At 46.4% G+C, this 22,414-nt stretch overlaps 1 protein-coding gene across 8 annotated transcripts in view; it reads right to left on the reverse strand.

Moving 5' to 3' along the window:
- The window catches only part of LOC147121022 (CAP-Gly domain-containing linker protein 4-like), a 457,143-nt gene that overhangs the window by 87,979 nt on the left and 346,750 nt on the right, over positions 1 to 22,414 (reverse strand). For all 8 annotated transcript variants that reach the window (XM_085980323.1, XM_085980320.1, XM_085980321.1 and 5 more), the window contains one exon: positions 14,012 to 14,087. In XM_085980323.1, the coding sequence (XP_085836449.1) occupies positions 14,012 to 14,087 (76 nt within the window). The remainder of the gene's footprint in view (positions 1 to 14,011; positions 14,088 to 22,414) is intronic.

The following is a 22,414-nucleotide window of genomic DNA, read 5'->3' on the forward strand; positions in this document are numbered from 1 at the left end:
TCATGGTCTACAGGGCAGCAGTGATACCCACCCTGCTGTATGCCTCAGAGACATGGACCATGTACAGCAGGCACCTCAAAGCACTGGAGAGGTACCAGCAATGATGCCTCCGCAAGATCCTGCAAATCCATTGGCAGGATAGGCGCACTAACGTCAGTGTTCTTGCTCAAGCCAACATCCCCAGCATCGAAGCTCTGACCACGCTCAATCAGCTCCGATGGATGGGTCACATTGTCCGCATGCCCGATACGAGACTCCCAAAACAAGCGCTCTACTCGGAACTCCGGCACGGCAAGAGAGCCCCAGGTGGGCAGAGGAAACGCTTCAAGGACACCCTCAAAGCCTCCTTGAAAAAGTGTAACATCCCCACCGTCACCTGGGAATCCCTGGCCCAAGACCGCACAAAGTGGAGGAGAAGCATCCGGGAAGGCGCCGAACACCTCAAGTCTCTTCGCCGGGAGCAAGCGGAAGCCAAGCGCAGGCAGCGCAAGGAGCACACGTCAACCCAAGCACCCCACCCACCCGCCCCTTCAACCACCGTCTGCCCCACCTGTGACAGAGACTGTAGGTCCTGCATTGGACTCATCAGTCACCTGCAAACTCATTTTTAATGTGGAAGCAAGTCATCCTCGGTTCCGAGGGACTGTCTAAGAGAAAGAGAGATTAAAAAAGATTTTAATACATAGAGGAGGTAATTTTAACAACCCCAAGCAGGAAACTGACAGGATCAATTGCCACCTGTTTAACACCCCACCCAATTTTCCTTTCTATTGACTTCAATGAAAAGAAAAATTGGGAGGTGTGTAGATGGCCAATCAAATCCTGTCAGTTTCCCACTGGATGGATTAGATTGAAATTACTCCCTGAGAGAAGGTTGAGTCACGCCAGTGCTAAAAAAACAGCAAAGAGAACAAATGCTGGATGTTTTGGTATGAAGCAAGCAGGCTGGCAACAACGTTTTCTCATTGTTATAAATTCTGTTACGGAGCTTGCTATATTGCAGACCTCCTACATTACAACAGTGACTACACTTCAGAAGTACTTCATTGGCTGTAAAGCGCTTTGGGACGGCCTGAGATATATAAATGCAACTCTTTCTTTATTTTTCTATCACTTATAGTTCCACATTTAAATTAAACAAAACCAAAACTGCAGGTTTTCTTCATTATAGCTGAGTAAATTTATAGGGGTAGAGTTTCTGCCTTTAGTGCAATCGGCAATCTGGGTGTAAATCGTGCTAGTTTTCCAAATTGATTTTATGGTTCACATTTCCACTCAAATTTATTTTCATAATCACAAACATAAAGGCTGGAATTTTTCCCACGGCCTCTAGTTATGTGGGTGCGGGCCGTGTAGCGGGTCAGGAGCCCGAAGATGTGAACAACGTGTTCTCCACTGCGACTTTCAGTTAATGGCCCCTATTAAACTAGTCATGCACGGCTGAAGGCCCTATTAAATGGTGCGGGTCATGGATGACATCATCGATGACTCATTTCCAGCGGGGATATTTAAAGCAGCCTTGGCCACATTGCATTTGAAGGTTCATGTAGGAGTGAGGAGGGTGTATTGTAGAGGAGTGGGTTCTTGCTGAGAGTTATAAAAATGACTTCAAAGACAGAGAGCTGCACCCCGCTTTTCGGATGACTCACTACATATTCTTGAGGGCGGCGTCAGAGCACGCAGGGAGGTCCCCTTCCCTGCTAATGGGCAGAAGAGACCTCCCCAAGATACCAAAAGGGCATGGCTCGAAATTGCTGAGTTGGTCAGCAGCAGGGATGTCATCAGGAGGACATGGGTACAGTGCAGGAAGAGATTCAATGATCTGATGAGATCAGGAAAGGGGAGTGCAAAGCCACACTCACATTCATCGTGGTGTGCCTGTCGCCACATCCCCATCCCTTTGCCTTCCCAAGCCTACTCCTGCACATCATTCCTCACACCAACGTACCTTGCACATCCACCCATCCCTCTCTCTTTACGTACATACTCACATCCCCATCTGACTAACCACCTCTCACACTCACCCTCATCCTAATGTAATCATACCAAGTAACACCACAGAAGGCGGCCATTTGGCATTGGCACCACACTCCCTCATAGTCACCCTCTACAGATGTAACCCGTCCATTCCTTACACTCATTCCATCACTCTCACTCAAACTTCTCTTCTTTCCCTCCTTGCAGGAGGAGAGCCCACAACAGGGAGAGGGAGACAACCAGAGGTGGCCCTCCAGCCTTAGGTACTTTAACTTCAGCAGAGGAGGTGGCCCTGGAGGTGTCGAGAGTTGCAGAGCTGCTGGCGGTGGGAGACGGAGAGAGCAATCTGGTGTCAGAATTACATCTCGTACGGCCACATGGCATACAGCAGTCACTCATATGGTGACTGATGTCAGCAGCCAGTGAATGTTCATCTTGTGCATAATGGTATCGTTACCCATTCCTAATATAATATTTCTAAATAATCTCTTTACTCTCCCACAGGTCCATCAAGAGCTCCTGCCAACTGTCCAGCCGAAGGAGGATGACGACTCCTCAGGGGAAGCTCCAGCCTCTGAGGGTGCACTGTCAGCAGACACAAGCGCACCCAGCACCAGTGCAGACACGCACACCTCGATGGGTCCTATGCGAAATAGAGTGTTGTTGTTGCCCGGTGTCTCACACTTCACAAGTGAGTGTAAGAAATCGTGAATTGGAAGAAATAACTTGAGACAAAAAGTCTCTTCAAACTGGTGTTAGAATAACTGGAGAGATGCTTAGAATTTGCTTATGTTCTTGGTTCCCTGTGGATGTTATAATATTCTGCACCGTGGCGGTGACCTTGTTTCCAGACTAGCTATCTGCTATTTGTGTGCTAGAAAGGTTGTTGGCTGTACCTTTGATAATCTACCCTAGGCCCACCCCTAAAAAGAGCAAATGAGATATCTAAAGAGCTTTTAGCACAGATGGTGAAGGGAAGAGCTATTCGCGCACGCCAGCCGTCTGTCCAATCGGGACCAATACCAGCTGCTTGTTGTTGTGTCGGTACCTTTTTAACCTAGACACAATTAGAACTCAGAACTCAGAGATTCAAACATGAAGTGCTTTATTCAGGAAGGAAAGGGAAGTTCTGGAGTGTTCTGAACAAAGAGAGCTAAACTTAACCAAGAGAACACCCAACCATTTATCTGCTGTGACAGCGCCACCACAGGTGGGAGGAGAACACACAATACATAACATATTCCTCCCCTCTTAAATGGAAGGTCCACATTATTCCTCAACAGGTATGTTACTTTCAATGCACTCAACTAACCTAGGGTAGAGGTAGACTGCCTCAAACCCTGACTTTACCCTGGGGTTTATTCTGCCCCAGTCTTGTGGGTAAGTCGCTAAGCCTACAGATCCAAGCGTCTTGGAGGCCGCCGCTCTCTGACAGGATACCGGCGGTCATCGCTGGCTTCCACGGCAGTAGGCATTGACAAAGGCCTGGATGGAGAAGGTGCCTGTGTCAGTCGAAAGTCAGGAGTTTGCACAGGTGGAACAGTCTCTTTGACTTTCTGTGTTGGAGAAGAGCACTGTGGCAAAGGATGCTGGTTTGCGGTATCATCCGGAAACAGTTCAGGCCAACCAGCCGTTGGAGCCTCTGTGGCTGTCTCTGCTCCTAGCAACAGTTGATCTGTGTGTCTTCTCCAGACGACGTCCTCAGCAGTCTCAACCGTGTAAGACACAGGGCCCGTCTGCGCGATCATCGTAGCAGGAACCCATTTCGGTCCAGTTTTGTAGTTTCGAGCTAGGACGTGCTCTCCCGGATGAAACCGTCTCTCCTTGGCTCTTTTCTCTCTCTTTTCAACTTGAGCTTGTTGTTGATGATGGACAACCTGCTCTGCACTTGGAGGTTTGAGTAAGTCAAAACTTGTCCGCAAGTGCCTCTTCATCATGAGCGAAGCGGGGGAAGTTTTGGTTGTGGCATGTGGCTCGTTCCTGTAGGACAACAGAAAGCTGTTCAGACGTTGGTGGATTGAGCCCTGACCTTGTGATGCCTTCAAGGCGTGCTTCAAAGTTTGCATGAACCTTTCTGCCTGGCCGTTAGTAGAGGGATGATAGGGCGCAGACCTGATGTGTTGGACACCATTCACATGCAGGAAGGTTGCAAACTCCTGTGATACAAATTGTGGACCGTTGTCACTTACGAGTTGTTCCGGTGAGCCATAACGGCTGAACATCTCACCAAGTTTCTCAATTGTTTTCTCTGCCGTGGTAGACCTCATCACAGCGACCTCCGGCCACTTGCTACGAGCGTCCACAACCACCATAAACATCTTCTCTTCGAAAGGACCGGCGAAGTCCACATGTACTCGCTGCCACACTTCTGCAGGCCAATCCCAGGGGTGTAGGGTTGCCAGCTGTGGAACATTCCGGACCCTTCGACATGGGGAACATGTTTTGGCTTTCTCCTCAATATTCCCATCGAGAGCTGGCCACCAGAAGTAGCTTCTTGCCACTTCCTTCATCCGAACCATCCCACTGTGGCCTGTATGAAGTTGTTGCAGTATAGGTTCCCTCAGAGGTGGTGGAATGATGACACGGCGTCCCCAAAGAAGACAACCTGCCTGGACGGAGAGCTCATTTCTTTTTGAAACGTAAGGTTTCAAACTAGGAGAATCTCCTATAGCTCTCCCTTGAATGACATCGTCCATTACCTCAGACAGGACTGGATCGTTGCGGGTGTACCTTCGCACCTGAACTGCAGTGACAGGTGCTCCCTCCACTTGTCTAAAGTAGAAGATGTCTATCTGACGAGGCTCTGGGGGAGTAACAAGCAAGGGTAGCCTCGAGAGACCGTCTGCGTTGCCGTGCAAGTCTGATTTGCGATATTTGATGTCGTATGTGTGTCCTGACAACAGTAAAGCCCACCTTTGCATCCTGCTTGCAGCGAGAGACGGAATTCCGGTGTGGGGCCCGAAGATTGAAGTCAATGGACGGTGGCCCGTCAGGAGTGTGAACCTTCTCCCAAACAGGTACTGATGAAATTTTCGAATTCCAAAAACGATTCCCAAGGCCTCGCGCTCGATCTGCACATAGTTACTCTCGGCCTTGTTCAAGGTGCGTTATGTGAAGGCGATAGGTTTCTCTTCACCCGAAGGCATGATGTGGGATATGACTGCTTCCACACCATATGGTGATGCATCACATGCTAGCTGCACGGGTAGCTTTGGGTCGAAGTGTGTCAGGACCTCCGATTTCAGCAATGCTTTCTTTGCTTGGGCAAAAGCTTCGTTGCACAGTTCAGTCCATTTCCATGTTTTGCCTTGGCATAGCAACTGATGTAGCGGCTTCAGCAATGTTGCTAAGTCTGGAATAAACTTCCCATAGTAGTTAAGTAGCCCCAGAAATGAACGTAACTGGCTCACATTCTGGGGTGCTGGGGCCTCCACGATCGCCTTGACCTTTGACGGCGCCTTATGCAGGCCAGTAGCATCAATCACATGCCCCAGGTACTCAACTGAAGACTGAAAGAATTCACATTTGTCTTTACGAACTCTGAGTCCGTACTCTTTCAGTCGTTGTAGTGTCGCATCAAGTTCAGAAGATGATCCTCCTCAATTGTCCCATGACAAGGATGTCGTCCAGGTAGCACTGGACTCCTGGCAGTCCACTCAAAATCTGATCCATTGCCCTTTGGAATAGAGCAGGGGCCGACGTAATTCCAAATGGGAGGCGGCAGTACCTGTATAGCCCCTTGTGTGTCACAATTGTCAGCAGCTCCTTTGATTTGTCATCGAGGGGCACGGTGGCATAGTGGTTAGCACTGTTGCCTCACAGCGCCAGGGACCCGGGTTCAAATCTGGCCTCGGGCGACTGTCTGTGTGGAGTTTGCACATTCTTCCTGTGTCTGCGTGGGTTTCCTCCGGGTGCTCCAGTTTCCTCCCACAGTCCAAAGATGTGCAGGTTAGGTTGATTTGGCTATGATAAATTGACCCTTAGTGTTAGGGGATTAAATACGTGGGGTTACGGGGATAGGGTGGGATATGTGTCGGTGCAGGCTCGATGGGCCGAAATGGCCTCTATCTGCACTGTAGATTCTGTGACATGCATTTGTAGATAAGCTTGGCATAAATCTATTTTGCTGAAGTTTTGCCCTCCGGCCAGGCCCGTAAAAAGATCAGACAGCACCGGGTTAATAGTCACTTTAAAATCCCCGCAGATTCGAACAGATCCATCCTTTTTCAGGACAGGAACAATGGGTGTGGCCCATTTGCTCACGCTCACAGGCTCCAGGACTCCATTCTTGACTAAGGCCTCCAAGTTAGCCTCAACTTTTGGCCTAATTGCATAGGGTACAGGTCGGGCTTTGTGAAACTTCGGCTTGCTGTCAGGTTTAATGTCCAGTCTCACGCTGATCTTTTTCATGCTCCCAAGTTCCCCATCGAAGAGTTCTGCATGTTTGTTTAACACTGCAGTCAGACCTGACTCCCCTTTTGACATCATGCGGACTGCAGGCCAGTCCAGTGTGATTTTCTCTAGCCACGCACGTCCCAGTAGCGATGGGTAATTTCCCTTTACCACATACAGTGGCAGTTTCGCAGTCTGTCTGTTCAATTTAACTGTCACCTCAATGGCGCCTCTCATGGCCACAGGTTCGCCGGTATACATCTTTAGCACAATGTTTGTTGGCTGAAGGGTAAGATGCTTTAGCATTTTGTTGTAGACAGTGTCTGAAACAAGGGACACAGCCGCGCCTGTGTCCACCTCCATCCGCACTGATTGTCCCTCCACCAGTGGTGACACCCAGTAGCCACCTGCAACCGTCAGTATGTGCACCTCTTCCTCCTCAGAGGTGTCGCTCCCCTCTGTTTTGCTTGTTCCATCATACTGCACTGAATGAACACTCTTTTTCCTCTCTTGTCCAAATACAGACATTTTGCTTTCATGCTTCCCAGCTCTGTCTGTTCTTTTTTTACCTCTACAGGCGCGTTCAATGTGACCCTTTTTGCCACAATTTCGGCATTCCAGCTCTGTACACCAGCAGTCATTAGCGTGATGGCCCGTTTTCCCACAACGGTAACATGTGCCGTTCCGCGCACCTTTAGGCTCAGACGACACCTTGTGAACTCTCCCTGTTGAACTCAACTGGTGAGCCTCCTTTTCTGCCATCTCCATGGAGACACTAACTTCAATGGCCTTTTCAAGAGTAAGGTTGTCCTCAGTAAGGAGGCGCTTCTGTGTGGCTGCACTTTGCAGACCACACACAGTCTGTCTCTAATGGTGTCATTCAGCACCTCTTTGAACTGGCAGTGTTCCGACAACCTTTTTAAAGCAGCAATAAACATCGTCACTGATTCCCCCTCCTCTTGATTCCGTTTGTGAAATCTAAATCTCTCAGCAATAACCAGAGGTTTTGGTGAAAAATGTGCTCCAAGAATTTCCACTAGTTGCTTATATGTTTTAGTTCCTGGCTTATCTGGCTGCACAAGGCTGCGAAGTAAATTGAATGTCTTCCGTCCCATTACACTCAAAAAGGTAGGCACGCCCTTTTCCTTTGCCACCGCATTCGCCAAGACAAAATAGTCAAAACGTTCCGTATAAGCGCTCCATTGCTCCACATTTTCATCAAAATCACCGATGTTTCCTAATATAGTAGCCATCTCACGTTTCAAATTTAAATTTCTGTTTACTCACTGCACCCGTAACGTACGCAGATTCATCTGCTCCTCGTCGCCACTTTGTTGTGTCGGTACCTTTTTTACCTAGACACAATTAGAACTCAGAACTCAGAGATTCAAACATGAAGTGCTTTATTCAGGAAGGAAAGGGATGTTCTGGAGTGTTCTGAACAAAGAGAGCTAAACTTAACCAAGAGAACACCCAACCATTTATCTGTTGTGACAGCGCCACCACAGGTGGGAGGAGAACACACAATACATAACACTTGTCACGGTCGTATGTCTACTATGTTTATCTTGATTGTGTGTTGTACTTAAACTGCTGCTCCTTAATAAAATGCCGTACAACTCCTAAGACCCTTTGGGTAATCTGTGTGTGACCTGTGATCCAAATCTTACACATACATAGATACATAGATACATAGAAGATAGGAGCAGGAGTAGGCCATTCGGCCCTTCGTGCCTGCTCCGCCATTTAATGAGATCATGGCTGATCCTTTAATTCAGTATCCCGTCCCCGCCTTCTCTCCGTAACCCTTAACCCCTTTTGCCCGTAGAAATATATCTAATTCCCTCTTAAATATATTTAATGAGCTGGCGTACACTGCCCTCTGTGGCAATGAGTTCCACAGGTTCACCACTCTCTGAGTGAAGAAATTCCCCCTCATCTCTGTCCTAAATGGTTTAGCCCTTATCCTTAAATTATGTCCTCTAGTTCTGTTTTCACCCGCCAAGGGAAACATTCCTTCTGCATCCAGTCTGTCTAGACCTGTCAGAATTTTATACACTTCTATGAGGTCCCCTCTCAATCTTCTAAACTCCAGTGTGTACATCCCTAAACTACATAGTCTCTCCTCATAGGTCATTCCCGCCATTCCTGGTATCAGCCTGGTGAATCGCCGCTGCACCCCCTCCATGGCAAGAACATCCTTCCTCAGATGAGGCGACCAAAACTGTACACAGTACTCGAGGTGTGGTCTCACCAGTGCCCTGTACAGCTGCAGCAAGGTATCCCTGTTCCTGTATTCTAACCCTTTTGCTATGAAGGCCAGCATACCGTTTGCCTTCTTGACCGCCTGTTGCACCTGCATGCTCGCCTTCAGTGACTGGTGTACAAGAACACCCAGGTCTCTCTGTACTTCCCCCTCTCCCAATCTATTGCCATTTAAATAATAATTTGCCCTCCCGTTCCTGCACCCAAGGTGGATAACTTCGCACTTGTCCACATTATAGTGCATCTGCCATTTATCCGCCCAATCGCCCAGTCTGTCCAAATCGCTCTGGAGCTTCCTGGTCTCTTCCTCTGAGCCCACCCCACCTCCTAGTTTAGTGTCGTCTGCAAATTTGGAAATGCTGCATCCGACTCCCTGATCCAGGTCATTAATGTAAATTGTGAACAGCTGGGGGCCCAGGACAGATCCCTGTGGTACCCCATGCATGATCATCTTCCTATGGTTGCAGACCAGCTGCACATTGAGGGAGTTGAAGCCCTTGCGGTTCACAAACACTCCTGGGTGATGTGGGGGTGTTCTGATGGCCACATGTGTGCAATTGATTATGCCCTGGTGGGAAGCCAGCCAGAGTGGCAAAGCCGAGCGCCCGCTCCGTAACACTGGCGTCATCATTGGCAAAGTTCTCATAATTGCCTGCCTTGTTAAGCTTGGCATCGGTGACCTGTGTAATGCATCTGTGGGCGGCCGACCGCAAGATGCCGCAAATGTCTGCTGCAGATCCATGGAGGGAGCCTGAGGTGAAGAAGTTGAGGGCGGTGATGACTTTGACATGTCCACCAGGTCCTCTGGGCTGGAGGTCTTGCTCCAGTAAGCTGCAAAAGTCTGTGACGACCTGGCACGAGAGCCTGAGCCTCCTTTGGCACTGCTGCTCAGTCATGTTGAGGAAGCTCATCCTCTGCCTGTATACCCTGTGTAGGGGGCATTGCCTCTGGCGCAGTGCAGCCCTGCGCTGATACCCTCTGTCCTGTAGAGCATCAGGTCGTTGAGCAGGTTGGTGGTGTTGTTGCTGCTACTGTTGGTGTGCCTGTTGCTGCTGGTGGTCCGATTTTGAGGACCAAGATGAGACAGTATAAGCGGCACCCATGGTAATACATGGCAGGTCATGTAGAGATCAGGGGACCAATCTGTCAATGTAGTGATAGTTATTAGCAATGTGGTGAGAGTGGCTTCCAAGGTTGCAGAAAAGACTTGCAAACTCTAGACACCTAAATTTGTGCACAAAATGGAGTCAGCAAGAGCCTTTCCCTTAGGCAAGTAAGCAGGTGTCATGTAGGATTATTTATTTGGATTTCCATGCTCTGCATTAGTGACCTTGCACAATGGCCACTGAGCTTCCGCCTCACGTTGACAGACGAGGTTAAGAAAAGAAAGCAAGAAAGAATATGCATTTATATAGTGCCTTTCATGAACTCAGGATGTCCCAAATCATTTCACAGCCAATGAAGTACCTTTGAAATGTAGTCACCTTTGTAACACGGCAGCTAATTTGCACACATCAGGGTCCCACAAACAGCAATGAGATAAAAAAAAACATATAATCTGTTTCAATCTTTTGGTTGAGGGATAAATGTTGACCAGAACACCAGGAGAACTATCGTGGTTTTCCTTGAATAGTGTTGTTGGATCTTTTATGTCACCTGAAAATGCAGCGGGAGCCTCAGTTTAATGTCTTATCTGAAAGATAGCACCTTTAGCAATGCAGCATTCTCTCAGTGCTGCACTGAAGTATCAGCCTAAATTATGTGCTGAAGACTCTGGAGTGAGGCTTGAACTTAATTGACTCATTCCAGACTCAAGCATAAGTCAGGATGCTCCCCATTTATTTTTGAGAACAGCAGGAGATGATTTATAGGGACCCACTCCCAATGGGGTGGGCGGGGGGAGAGATAGGCACTCTTATTGACAGGCAAACTAGCAAATCACTGAACAGGAAAAAGATAGGACAGCCATTGCACATCCTGTAAACACACAAAGAAAAAGGACGCATGTAAAATTCAGTCAGCTAGTTAGGCCTGTGGAGTGAGCCCAGCTTAGCAAGGGAGAGCTCACTCATGTCAAACCAATCAGAACCAAAATGATTACCAGGAAAAGTCAAGGGGACTCATTAATAAAGGTAGTGTGATGTATATTTATTATTTTTCTTGTTCTCAAGGAGGGATCTAAGTTACGATAGCAAAATACTGCGGATGCTGGAAATCCGATCTAAGTTAGTTGGATTAAGGCAAGATTTAATTATAACTATTACTGTACTTGCTGGCCTGGAGTTTCCACTAGGATGCGCTTTTTTTCAGCGCAATTCGCCCAAAATCGGCAAAACTAACGCAAAAGATCGAGGAATTTTGCAAATTACGTCGAGCGCAAATTGAGTTTCCGCGATATTTTGTGCAGATTTCAAAAGCATCGTGCTGGAAGCTGGCCCCGCCTACAAAACAGCCATACCCCCCGATTGAATGAATCAATATCGTGAGTTTCTGCTAATTACGCCTGTTTGTGGGCCTTTGAGAAGGCTCTTAAAATTAAGCTTTTTTTGGGTGCAAGGACACTAATAGGCACCTTTTAAAAGCTTTTGCGTATATATATTTTAAAATTTACTAAGAAACTGACTACTGTAGACCAATATAATTACAAAGGAGGACACAAATAACCTCCCAGAGATGCCGGGGAACATAGGGTCTGATGAAAGGGTGGAACTGAAAGAAATCAGTATTTGTAGGAAAATGGTGTTAGGAAAATTGATGGGACTGAAGGCGGATAAATCCCCAGGGCCTGATAATCTACATCCCAGGGTACTTAAGGAAGTGGCCCTAGAAATAGTACATGCATTGCTGGTCATCTTCCAGAACTCGATAGACTCTGGAACAGTACCCATGGATTGGAGGGTAGCTAATGTTACCCCACTATTCAAAAAAGGTGGTGGAGAAAAAGCGGGGAATTATAGACCGGTAAGCCTGACATCGGTAGTGGGGAAAATGCTAGAGTCTATTATAAAAGATGTAATAGCAGAGCACTTGGAAAGCAGTGACAGGATCGGACAAAGTCAACATGGATTTACAAAAGGTAAATCATGCTTGACTAATCTACTGGAATTTTTTGAGGATGTAACTGGTAAAATAGATAAGGGAGAACCAGTGGATGTGGTGTATTTGGACTTTCAGAAGGCTTTCGATAAGGTCCTGCATAAGAGATTAGCGTGCAAAATTAAGGCACATGGGATTGGGGGCAAGGTATTGACGTGGATAGAGAACTGGTTGGCGGACAGAAAGCAAAGAGTTGGAATAAATGGGTCGTTTTCCGAGTGGCAGGCAGTGACTAGTGGGGTACCGCAAGGATCAGTCCTAGGACCCCAGCTGTTCACAATATATATTAATGATCTGGACGAGGGAATTGGATGTAATATCTCCAAATTTGCAGACGACACAAAGCTGGGTGGGAGGGTAAGCTGTGAGGAGGATGTCGGGAAACTCCAGTACGATTTGGACAGGTTGGGTGATTGGGCAGAAACATGGCAAATGCACTATAATGTGGATAAATGTGAGGTTATCCACTTTGGTGGCAAAAACAGGAAGGCAGATTATTATTTGAATGGCAATAGATTGGGAGAAGGGGAGGTGCAAAGAGACCTGGGTGTTCTTGTGCACCAGTCGCTGAAGGTAAGCATGCAGGTGCAGCAGGCGGTTAAGAAGGCAAATGGTATGTTGGCCTTCGTAGCAAGAGGGTTCGAGTACAGGAACAAGGATGTCTTGCTGCAGTTGTACAGGGCCTTGGTGAGACCGCACCTTGAGTATTGTGTGCAGTTTTGGTCGCCTTACCTGAGGAAGGACGTCCTTGCCATGGAAGGAGTGCAGCGAAGATTCACCAGGCTGATACCTGGGATGGCAGGAATGACGTATGAGGAGAGATTGTGTCGATTGGGCTTATACTCACTGGAGTTTAGAAGATTGAGAGGGGATCTCATCGAAACCTATAAAATTCTGTCAGGCCTGGACAGACTAGATGCAGGAAGGATGTTTATGATGACCGGGGAGTCCAGAACCAGGGGTCATAGTCTAAGGATAAGGGGTAAGCCATTTAGGACTGAAATGAGGAGGAATTTCTTCACCCAGAGAGTGGTGAACCTGTGGAATTCTCTGCCACAGAGGGCGGTGGAGGCCAGTTCATTAAATATATTCAAAAAAGAGTTAGATATATTTCTTAAGGCTAAAGGGATCAAGGGATATGGGGAGAAGGCAGGGACAGGGTACTGAATTTGGATGATCAGCCATGGTCTCATTGAATGGCGGAGCAGGCTCGAAGGGCCGAATGGCCTACTCCTGCTCCTATCTTCTATGTTTCTATTTTTCTATCATTAGCAAATGGTTCTGTATAGTTTTCTTAGTCATTTTCAGTTATCACAGATGGTGGACTACATACTCTGATTAAAAATGTTTATTTTTTGTGATAAATCATTTTCAGCTGTATTAATCAAACTGCACCAAGTTACCACTCTTAAATATATCACAGAATATTTTTTAAAGCAAAAATATATATTTTTAAAATTACCTTCTAAAACACTGCTCGACTGCACCGGTTCATGGCAGATTTTACGTTTGCCGATATGTAAATGAGTTCGAGTGGAAACTTTAGAAAAAAACTTCTCAAAACTGGCGCAATATTGGGCGCAATTTGTGCCCTGATCGCCAAATGCACCCAAAGCGGAAATTCTACCCTCTTGTCTGTAAAAATAAATCGACTTAACGATTTGGTCCAGAGCTCACCTCACTAAATGTTTTCAGTCCACTTACTAAAAGATTGGAGAAGCACATGTGTCGGCACCTTTTAAAAGACATATATTCAGTTCAAATCACATCTTCAGTTTACGCTATCATATAATTAGATGCCTGAACATAATACATGCAGACCACCTATAGAAGTGATCAGCACCAATGAACCCAAGAGAATATCAAATGCAGGTCCAAAATTTGTAATAGCGGATTCAAAAAGAAACATTGATGGCAGATTGGCTACTGATTTCCGGATTTTGGGGAGATTTGAGTGAGAGGATTAGGGGAATCTCTTGAGAGCTAAAAGAAATGGTAGTTTATGAAACCTATGTTTTCTGGAACAAAAGTATTTGGTAGTTTTTTACAAATTCATTGTCTCCATACAAAGCAAGAATTTGGGTACTGAAGTCAGCGAGTCCAAGAGTTTTCTGTCCATTAAAAGAATTACATAAAACATCAAACATACATCCAATGGCTCTGATAAAATCTGTTGCCTCACAGAACCAGTAATAATTGCTGACTAGAGAATAGAAAGGACAGGTTTCCTAATTGATGTTATATGATGCGTTACTAAGAAATTTCCAGCATTGAATGTTACCTGTTTGAAGAGTTCTTTCGTTTGAACTCCCTTGGTGATGGAAGAGCAGATGGGGTGCTGTAACTTCGATGGAAATCTAAACACCAGGAACAATTAATACAGATTTTAAAGAAACTATCAGCATTTCTTGTTTTTTATAACAAATGTTCTTAAACCCAGGATGTACAGATTTAAAATAATTTAATCCAATATAAAATGAACATACAATATGCATACTATTGGGAACGGTAGTATAGTGGTTAGCTTACTGGACTAGTAATCCAGAGGCCTGGACTAATGATCCAGAGACGTGAGTTCAAATCTCACCATGGCTGCTGGGGAATTTAAATTCAGTTAATTAAATAAATCTGGAACAAAAAGCTAATATCTGTAATGGTGACCATGAAACTATCGGATTGTCATAAAAACCCATCTGGTTCACTAATGTCCTTTAGGGAAGGAAATCTGTCATCCTTACCTGGTCTGGCCTATATGTGACTCCAGACCCACAGCAATGTAGTTGACTCTTAACTTCCCTCTGAAATGGCCTACACAACTGCTACAACCTTCACCACAAGGACTGCAGCAGTTCAAGAAGGCGGATCACCACCACCTTCTCTAGGGCAATTAGGGATGGGCAATAAATGCTGGCCTTGCCAGCGATGCCCACATCCCTGGAACGAATAAAAAAAATATTGGCAAATAATGTCCTTAAAAATGCACAACTGCCTAGTATTTCCTCAAAATCAGTTACAGCTCCATTGCCCCTTTAAAAAAAATTGTGCCCATGGATTGTGTCCTGCAAAGGAGGTTACACATGGGTTTCCTGGGTTCCATTGGTGCAGTCATGGTGTAAAACTCGTGTATAATGGGTGCATACAGCTGAAATACCTGGAAGCTTCAGTGCAGCATTTTAAAAGACAGTGTAGTCTGCACTCTTCAGCAGCAGATTGGGGGATAAACAGGTGAGAGAGGAACAGTATGTGTCTCCTTCACTTAATTCTCAAATAACTTCAGTGCATGTCTTAGCAATATTTTTATTACATTTGTACAGAATTATGCCTATGCAGACACCATCTGGACTCAGAGGGTAGAATGGCATAGCACCAAACCGTAGAAGAAGAATACAGAGATTCACTGACTCAGACCTCCAAGCCCTCCTTGAGAAAATCAAAGGCAGAGACTCCTGGGTGTGGGTGCCATCAAACCACCCAGAAATGTAACTTGCGCCGCCTGGAGGGAGGTTGTACTAGCATTAGGACCGCAGAATAGTGCTGGAAAAAGTTCAATGACCTCACCAGGGCTGACAATATAACACAGTGGGCACTCGCTCCTTTTCTTCCTTGCCCATCCTGGTCACCAGTACACTTCACTCTCTTAAAGCAACATTTCCACAACTAGCCCTTCACACTGCACTCTGGTTAAGGCCGGCTCTAACTTGGCATCTTGCACTATGGCTATCCAGTTCCCCTCACAGCAATTACTTACATGCACAACCCTAAAACTCTGTCTTCCACTTTAACAGCCTCATTTAACAACAGGCTCAGATCAGTTCCTATCTGAAATGGCAATCGGGGTCCTATTCATGTCATAATGCAAAATTCTGACAGTTCAATGCTTACTCACACAAGGCCCTAAACACCCATCATCTGAGATTCTCCTTTCTGCAAAACCCTTTTAAAAATCCATCTCTTCCACTGTGCTTTTGGTCCCCCTCTTAACTTCCTGTCCTTACTCTGACATCCTTCTTCTAATTAAATGCTTTGGGATGTTATTTTACATGAGTAGCACTATATAAATTCAAGTTGTTTTGGTTCTCATTATGAATGTAAACAAAGGAAAGACACCATAATTCAAGATCAGAGTGTCGATAAAGTATTGCTGAACAAATGAAAGAAAAAAAAAATCAAGTTTAATTTAAACTAAACTTTTTCAGCACAGCCATCTCCATTAAGTCTACTTTACTTCAGAGAAACTAAAGGCATTTTTATCAAGATTCAACTATTATTTGGCTATGCAGTCCAGTGTTAAGAATAGCTAATGTACTCTAACAGCGTAATAAATCATTGTCAATTTAGCCCAGTCACAAAACGTGCATCAAATAGAAAAATAGGCTATCCTTACAAACATCGCCCTGTGAAATGAATGTTGATAAGGAATGCTGTGAATTTCCCCCCCCCCCACTGGGAAGTAGTCTAAACATGGGAAGGAATCAAAGAATACACAGAAATATCACCATTAACCAAAAAGATTGCAATGAAGACCACTGAATTGCTCATTAGTTAAATGCACACACAGTCAAATGCACAATTCAGAATCTCAATTTTTTTGCCATTAACTTGATGTTAAACATTCTGGTTCAAAGCATGTCCCATTTAAGCTTACAGATTTTCACAGCATGTGGTGAGTCCTTTATTCACTTAAGTGGCAAAGATTCTTCTTTTATCAGTCCTTGTCCAATGCAGACAAAATATGTCATACTTCTTAATGCAAGTGATCAGTGTTAATCGCTACAGACGTGCCTACCCGAGGTGTAATAAGGTTGAACGACAATGCACAGTAAGATCAATCAAGCATGTTCTGGATAATTGCTTGAGAAGTGGGCACTGACACACATTACACTGTCAGCCTCTTTTAAGTGTAGACCATTTTAAATTGAAGAGTGAACTGATCAAGTGTCTTTAAAGTCCAATCCCTCAAACTATACTTCAAGCTCTATTAACCTTCCATCTGAGATGCACTCTCTTGTGTGCGTTTTCTTTCTTTTTCTGCCAAAGCATAAAGCTGTTTAAACAGCTGATCTGTTCCACATGACTAATGCTTCTATATTAAAACTAGCCTTTGTGTCCTGGCTTTCGCACCTCTGGACTGGCTTATGCTGCTCAGATCGTGAGCTGCACACTGGAAGAAGCCAGCTGCAAAGAAATTGTACTGTCACCTTGCCTTCCAGACATAGAGCAGTGTCTATGAGATCATCATATAGCTGGTCATACAATTCCCTCACCCCATCTTTGAGTAATCGCAGGTGACTATGTTCCTGGTTTAGGTCCTCTCTGCTGCCTGTACCATCTCAGACACTATGGATAAATTGGAGCCCTTGGCCCCGATTTTCGGCTTGTGTGGGAAATGGTCGGGTTTCCCCGAATGTGGGGTTTCTGACACACATAAAAAAGTGTCAGCCAGCTCCACGCAATTTTCCCTCAAGTGGCCAATTAATTCCCAGCATGTGGGAAGCCTTGCTAATTGTCCAATTCGAGTCAGAAATCCCCACAGTATGATGTCATCATTCATGGTGCTTTCAAGGTCCATAGCAAGCACTGCATCCTCTGAAGGCTTCCAAACGAACCATACAGGATGGCAGAGGAGCCTGCAGCAGCTGTGGCCAGTGCCAGACCCCGAGCTGCCTCCAAATTCGACGAGGCTTCACTGCAGGCATTATTGGATGGGGTAAGGGCCCACAGGGAGGTCCTCTTCCCTAGGTCAGGCAGGGAGAGGCCTCCCACTGAGACCAATGCTGCATGGATGCAGGTGTCAGAAGATGCCAACTCGCTGGGAGTCACCAGAAGAACCTTGGCACTACATCTCTAAATCCTTCCTTTACTCCCCCACAGTACCATCCAGAGCCCCCGTCCTCACTGTGGAGGAGGAAGAGGCTGTGCAGCCAGACTCCTCAGAGGAAGCTCCAACCTCTGAGGGCGCAGCGTCAGCAGAAGTAAGCACACCCAGCACCAGCGCAGACACTCACACCTCAGGGGGACCTTCGGGACATAGAGTAGTGTTGTCACCTGGTGTTTCACAGCTCACAAGTGAGCCTCAGCAGATTCTGGAGACAGGGACAGCAGTGGAGAGTCCTCGTCGGAGGGCGCAGGACTCTGCCAGCTCAGCTCAGCTGCGCTGCATGTCAACCCTCTGCCTCTGGGTCCATCCGCAAGAGAAGAGGTGATGGATCTCCATGCACAGATGCAGGAGTCTCTGGCAGGTTTTGTCTCCAGGGTTGCTGCAAGTGTGGAGCGAATGGAGGAGTCCATAGTGACCATGAGCAGAGCCTTTGTGGAGTCATTGGCGCATGAACGCATCACCATGGAAAGGTTGGCAACCTCCATGCAGGAGATAACTCGCCAGGGTACGGAAAACATGGTGAGTGCTCATAAGAGAATGACATCTCTTGAGGAGCGTTGGCCATCTGTTGAACAGAGAAACCAGATCTTCATGGAAGTCCTTCTGAGTAGGACTGCCAGTGCAGAAACGGGTCCCACTGGCCCCCTAAAGCGCAGCAAGGTGCTCTCAAGCCACTTCCAAGCGCTGGCCCCTTCTGGCCTGTGTAGCTTCAGGTGAGTGAGCAGCAGCCTGGTGCTCATCCTGCTGTTCCTGGTTCTGCTGCTGCCGCCTCTGCTGTTGGAGATCCTCTAATGCCAGGAAGGGAAGGTACCAAAGGCCTCCCATGCTTCTGGCAGATGCCTCCGTTGAGGGGGCGCTGAGTTAGGGTGGTGAGAGAGGCTTCCCAGGAGCTCACACTGGAGAAGTGTGTGAGGCTCCAACTTTCTACAGCTGTTCCTAAGCCTTCAAAAAGTTCCCCCAAGCCTTCATCAACAAGGTCCTGCAGCCTGCAAATGCTGTCTCTTTAAATCTCTTCAGCCCTCATTGACCTGCAGCTGACAGCAAGCAAGCCAACTGTTTTCACGCCAGCTCTCATCAGCGGGGTTCCCCGCAGGCGTGTTTGATGTGGGGAAAGCCCCAAAGTCACATCGGCCCCGGAAAAATCTACCTTAACAAGGAGATAATTGCTCATTACTGCTCCGACGACCAGTCCAGCCAGCAGCAGCCGGGACTGAGGCGGGTCGCGTAGAAACGGCGGTCCGAAAGTCGGACGGGGTGGGGAATCAGGCGGGGGGGGGGGGGTCCCGACCCGCTTTTTCGCCGATTTTCGGCCCCCGGCCCCCTGGAAAGCCGCCCAACGGCGGCCAGAAAATCGACCCCTTTGTCTTTCACGATGCCTTCGCTCATTCAGCCCCTCAAGTCTGTTCTGCCATTCAATTATTTCATGACTGATCTGTATCTTAACTCCATCTACCCACCTTGGTTCCGTAACCCTTAACACCATTGCCTAACAAAAATCTATCTATCTCAGTCTTGAAATTTTCAATTGATCTAGTCTCAACAGCTTTTGGGGGGTGAGAGTTCCCGATTTCCACTACCCTCTGTGTGAAGAAGTACTTTCTGACATCACCCCTGAACGGCCGAGCTCTAATTTTAAGGTTATGCCCCCTTGTTGAGGACTCTTCTGCCAAAGGAAATAGTTTCTCACTAGCTACCCTATCAACTCCTTTAATCATTTTAAACACCTCAATTAAATCACCCCTTAATCTTCTATACTCAAGAGAATACAAGCCTAGTCTATGCAGCCTGTCCTCATAATTTAACTCTTTTAGCCCTTGTATCATTCTGGTGAATCTCTGCTGCAATATTTCCTTCCTGAGGTATGGTGCCCAGAACTGAACGCAGTACTCTAAATGGGGGCTTACCAGAGCTTTATATAACTGCAACTAAATTTCCACCCCTTTGTATTCCAGTCCTCTTGACATAAAGGCCAACATTCCATTAGCCTTTTTGATTATTTTTTGTACCTGTCCACTAGCTTTTAATGATTTCTTTAAAAAATGTTCTCAGAATGTGGCCAATGTCCCGAGAAGCTGGTGGTGGTGGCATTTTCTTTGAATCGTTGCAGTTCTCATGGGTTTGTCTCCCCCATGACGCTATTAGGTAGGGAATCCTGAATTTTGATCCAATGAAGGAATGTGTCCAAGTTAAGATGGGCTGTGACTTGGAGGGTGACATGCAGGTGATGCTGTTTCCATGACATTGCTGCTTTTATGCTTCTCGAGATAGAGATTATGGAGCTGGAAAGTGTGTTGAAGTAAGTTTGGAGAATTGCTGCAGTGCCAGAGATGGCCATTGCCAGGCACTTATGTGGCACAAATGTTACATGACATATATCAGCCCCAGCATGGATGTTGTTCAGGTCCTGGTGTATGCTGGCATGGGTTGCTCTGTTATTAGAGTTGTGAATAAAGCTGAACACTATAGAGGCTCAGATTGGAATCTGAGAACCAGTGTCATCTTCCTGTGTATCAGTTATGACCATATACTGGAGTGTTTCTCCACTGACCCCCACCCCCCACCAATATCCTCAGTTTTGCTATGGCTCCTTGGTGCGATACTCAGTTGAAATTGTTTTGATGTTGAGGGCAGCTACTCTCACCTCTTCTCCAGTATTCAGCTCTTGTTTCTATGTATGGAGTAATGCTGCGATGAGGTCAGGAGCTGAGTGATTCTGGCACAACCTGAACTGAGTATCGGTGAGCAGGTTACTGTTGTGTAGGTACTCCTGCACATCCTTACTCACACCAACTTACCTTGCAGCTCCACCCATCCCTCTCTAGCACTTCCTCACACTCACCCTCATCCTACTGCAAGCATACCAACTAACATAACAAGGGTAGGCAATTGAGAGGTTTAAGCCAATGTTGTTATAAAGTGAAGTCTATATTTTTACCACTTCACCTTATTGGACAGATCTGTGCGCACCTTGGTAAGTGTCTTACTGAATTCCAGTGAATGTTGAGACATAACTTCGCCCCACCCCCCTGCTATAGTGATGTGTGTGCATGGAATAGCTTGGATATTATAGGGATGCTTTACGGTGCTGGTGTGGGATGGTGTCAACCTGGCGCATCATGTGTCAGCCAGGGTGTACAGCGTCAAGTGAAGTAAATCTGGCCATGGTGATGCCATCGCTGGCCTCCCCGGGCAGCAATGTTGTCAGGGGCTGATGCCCTCTGTCCTGTGGAGCATCAGGTGATGGCAGAGAAGGTTGGTGATGTTGGTGTGCCTGGTGATGTTGGTGTTGCGGCTGATCGTGGAAGGATTCAGAGGACTAAGGTGTGATTTTTTCAAGGGCACCAATGTTGCTGGAATAAGTGGCAGCTGCAGGTGAGATAACAGAAGTGAGGTTGTTCCAATGAGGTGGCACTGGATATACAGTTGGCTCTAAACACTTGCAAGCTAAAGAAATCTCTATGTCTTACAAATGCAGTAACCAACCGTTTCTGAGCTCTGAAACTGAATATCTGCAACATGGCATCCTTTATACCACTTCTACAGCTGTCAGGTTATCAGATAAATCAAAGCAGACTCAACTCACGCCAGGGTGAGCTGGCGTGTTCCCCGAGCAGCGGGTAACCCGTGGGGGAGCACGTAAAATTGCAACGTAGGCTCAAAATAGCATTAAATTGGCTTTTAACAAGCCATTTAATGATATAAATTGTCTCCCCTGCTGCTTAGTGTCGGGTCAGTTCGACGCAGACAAACCCGACACCTGGGAGACTTACGTGGAGGCGGGTTGACAGCGGGTTTCCTTCCCGGTCAATCTTTGCTATTTTGACAGCGGACCCGCCTCCAAACCCGCACCGGCAAAATCCAGCCCATAGAGTATGTCCTCACCGTGAAGATAAGACTTTGTCTTCACAATGACTGTGCAATGGTAACTTCTATCATGCTATTGTGGACAGACATGTCTGTGACAGGAAGTTTGGTAAGGGCAAGGTATTCTCTTGTGTTAATTCCCTTACCACCTGATGCAGGCCCAATCTGGCAGCTATATCCTTCAGGACTCGACCAGTGTGGTCAGTTATGGTATCAGTGCACCACTCAAGTTCCCCCACCCAAAATAAGTTTTTTGCCCTTGCTTCCCTCAATGCTTTCGCCAACTGGTGTTCAGTATGGAGGAGTACTGATTTATCAGTTAAGGAGAGGGAGGCACGTGGTAATGATCAGATTTTGTTGGCATTATTTTTAAACTTTATTAACTAGCTGTGTTGGACTGATTGTATTTTGTATTTTACTTCTTTAAAAAAAACAAAATATGACTCTGATTAAGTCACATGGTGCAGCTCGCTAATGTAAAATATAGCCATGAAACTTCATGGGATTTGGAATCAATGTTGAGGACTCTCAGAATTATGCCTACCCAACTGTATACCAATGTGCCCCACCCTTGGTGGGTCTACCCTGCCAGTAGGACAGGACATACCCAGAGATGGTGACCACGGATGGTGTTGGAGGAGCCTGGGATATTGTCCAAAAGATATGACTGTGAGTATGTCTATCTGGCTGCTATAACTAGTCTGTGGGACAGCACACCCAATTTACACACCAGTATTCAGATGTTGGACTTTGCAGGGTTGACTGAGCAGGGATTACCTGAGTCTTGTCCTGAACTACATGAGTGCAACGATTCTATCTGTCGTAGTTGAGTTCTTCAGTATGAACAGTTCAAGAGATTGTACTTACTCCATGGTTAGATTAATATATTTTAATAATTTTTAAACTTTATTAACTAGCTGTGTTGGACTGATTGTGTTTTGT

This window comes from Somniosus microcephalus, chromosome 3 (genome assembly GCF_052327205.1).
Source record: "Somniosus microcephalus isolate GS21.2 chromosome 3, FLI_Smic_1.0, whole genome shotgun sequence".
Taxonomy (NCBI): Eukaryota; Metazoa; Chordata; class Chondrichthyes; order Squaliformes; family Somniosidae; genus Somniosus; species Somniosus microcephalus.